The sequence below is a fragment of the Phytophthora parasitica genome, assembly GCF_000247585.1.
Source record: "Phytophthora parasitica INRA-310 unplaced genomic scaffold supercont2.115, whole genome shotgun sequence".
NCBI classification, from domain to species: Eukaryota; Oomycota; class Peronosporomycetes; order Peronosporales; family Peronosporaceae; genus Phytophthora; species Phytophthora nicotianae.
The window spans coordinates 10,631-11,477 of NW_008649101.1; the positions used below are offsets into that span (position 1 = coordinate 10,631).

The 847-nt window shown below is 51.7% G+C and overlaps 1 protein-coding gene across 1 annotated transcript; it reads left to right on the forward strand.

Moving 5' to 3' along the window:
• Positions 1-60: 60 nt before the first annotated feature.
• Positions 61-564, forward strand: PPTG_19347 (hypothetical protein; the record flags this gene model as incomplete). Its single annotated transcript, XM_008917805.1, has 1 exon — positions 61-564. The coding sequence occupies one exon, from the start codon at positions 61-63 to the stop codon at positions 562-564; it is 504 nt and encodes a 167-aa protein (XP_008916053.1).
• Between the last annotated feature and the right edge of the window lie 283 nt (positions 565-847).

Consider the following 847-nt stretch of genomic DNA (forward strand, 5'->3'; position numbering starts at 1 on the left):
AACCGCAGCACTCACAGCAACAGTAGCTTCCATGGAATGCCATCGACTGCACCCCAGCCGATGCACCAGCAGCCTCCGTCATCGCAGACTTCGCAGCATTCCCAGTACTCGCAGCATTCCCAGGAGACGCCGACCGCACGCCCTGCGTTGCAGAAGCCAGCTCCGTTGGGTTTATCAGGTGACACGAGTTCTTCAAGCCAACCCAAGACTTTAGCCTCTGATCTCGCCGCTGAGGTGGCTGCTTCGCTGCCGCCTACAGATGCTGCCACTTCTCGAGGTGGTAGTACTCAACATGGCTTTGGAAACGCGGCCCCATCTGCCGATAGCGTGTTCAGCAGTGACATCGACCGCAGTGCCTCTTCACATTTTGGTGGAGGTGCGCAAGCTTCTGCAGATGCCGTATTTGGTGGGTATTCACGGTCGGATAACAACGTAGCGTGCCCCTTCGGACAGCAGTCAAGCGCACCAAGCGCTTCATACGGCGGGACTCAGAGCTACAGCCAGTATGCATGTAACCCAAAATGGGCTGAAATCGCCACTACAGAGATCAACTGCATAAAATAGGTACCTACGTCAGCGGCTATTTGCTGAGTACATCGCCGCCACAGGCATATCTTTCCAGCTTCTTCGACGGTTAGTCATTAGAGTAGATAGATTGTAGTTCGGTGTTTTAATGTTTGATAGTCACGTTCCACCAGGGCTCCTCCAATTCAGCATGATATTAAATTTCCTACCAAGTGCAGCAATAGTAATAATGACAATACAAGAGCCAACAATAATAAAAATTGCCGAATGCGAAGTCAGCACCTCTTCAAACACGGTGTGCTGACAAGACGTGGCTTCAGTA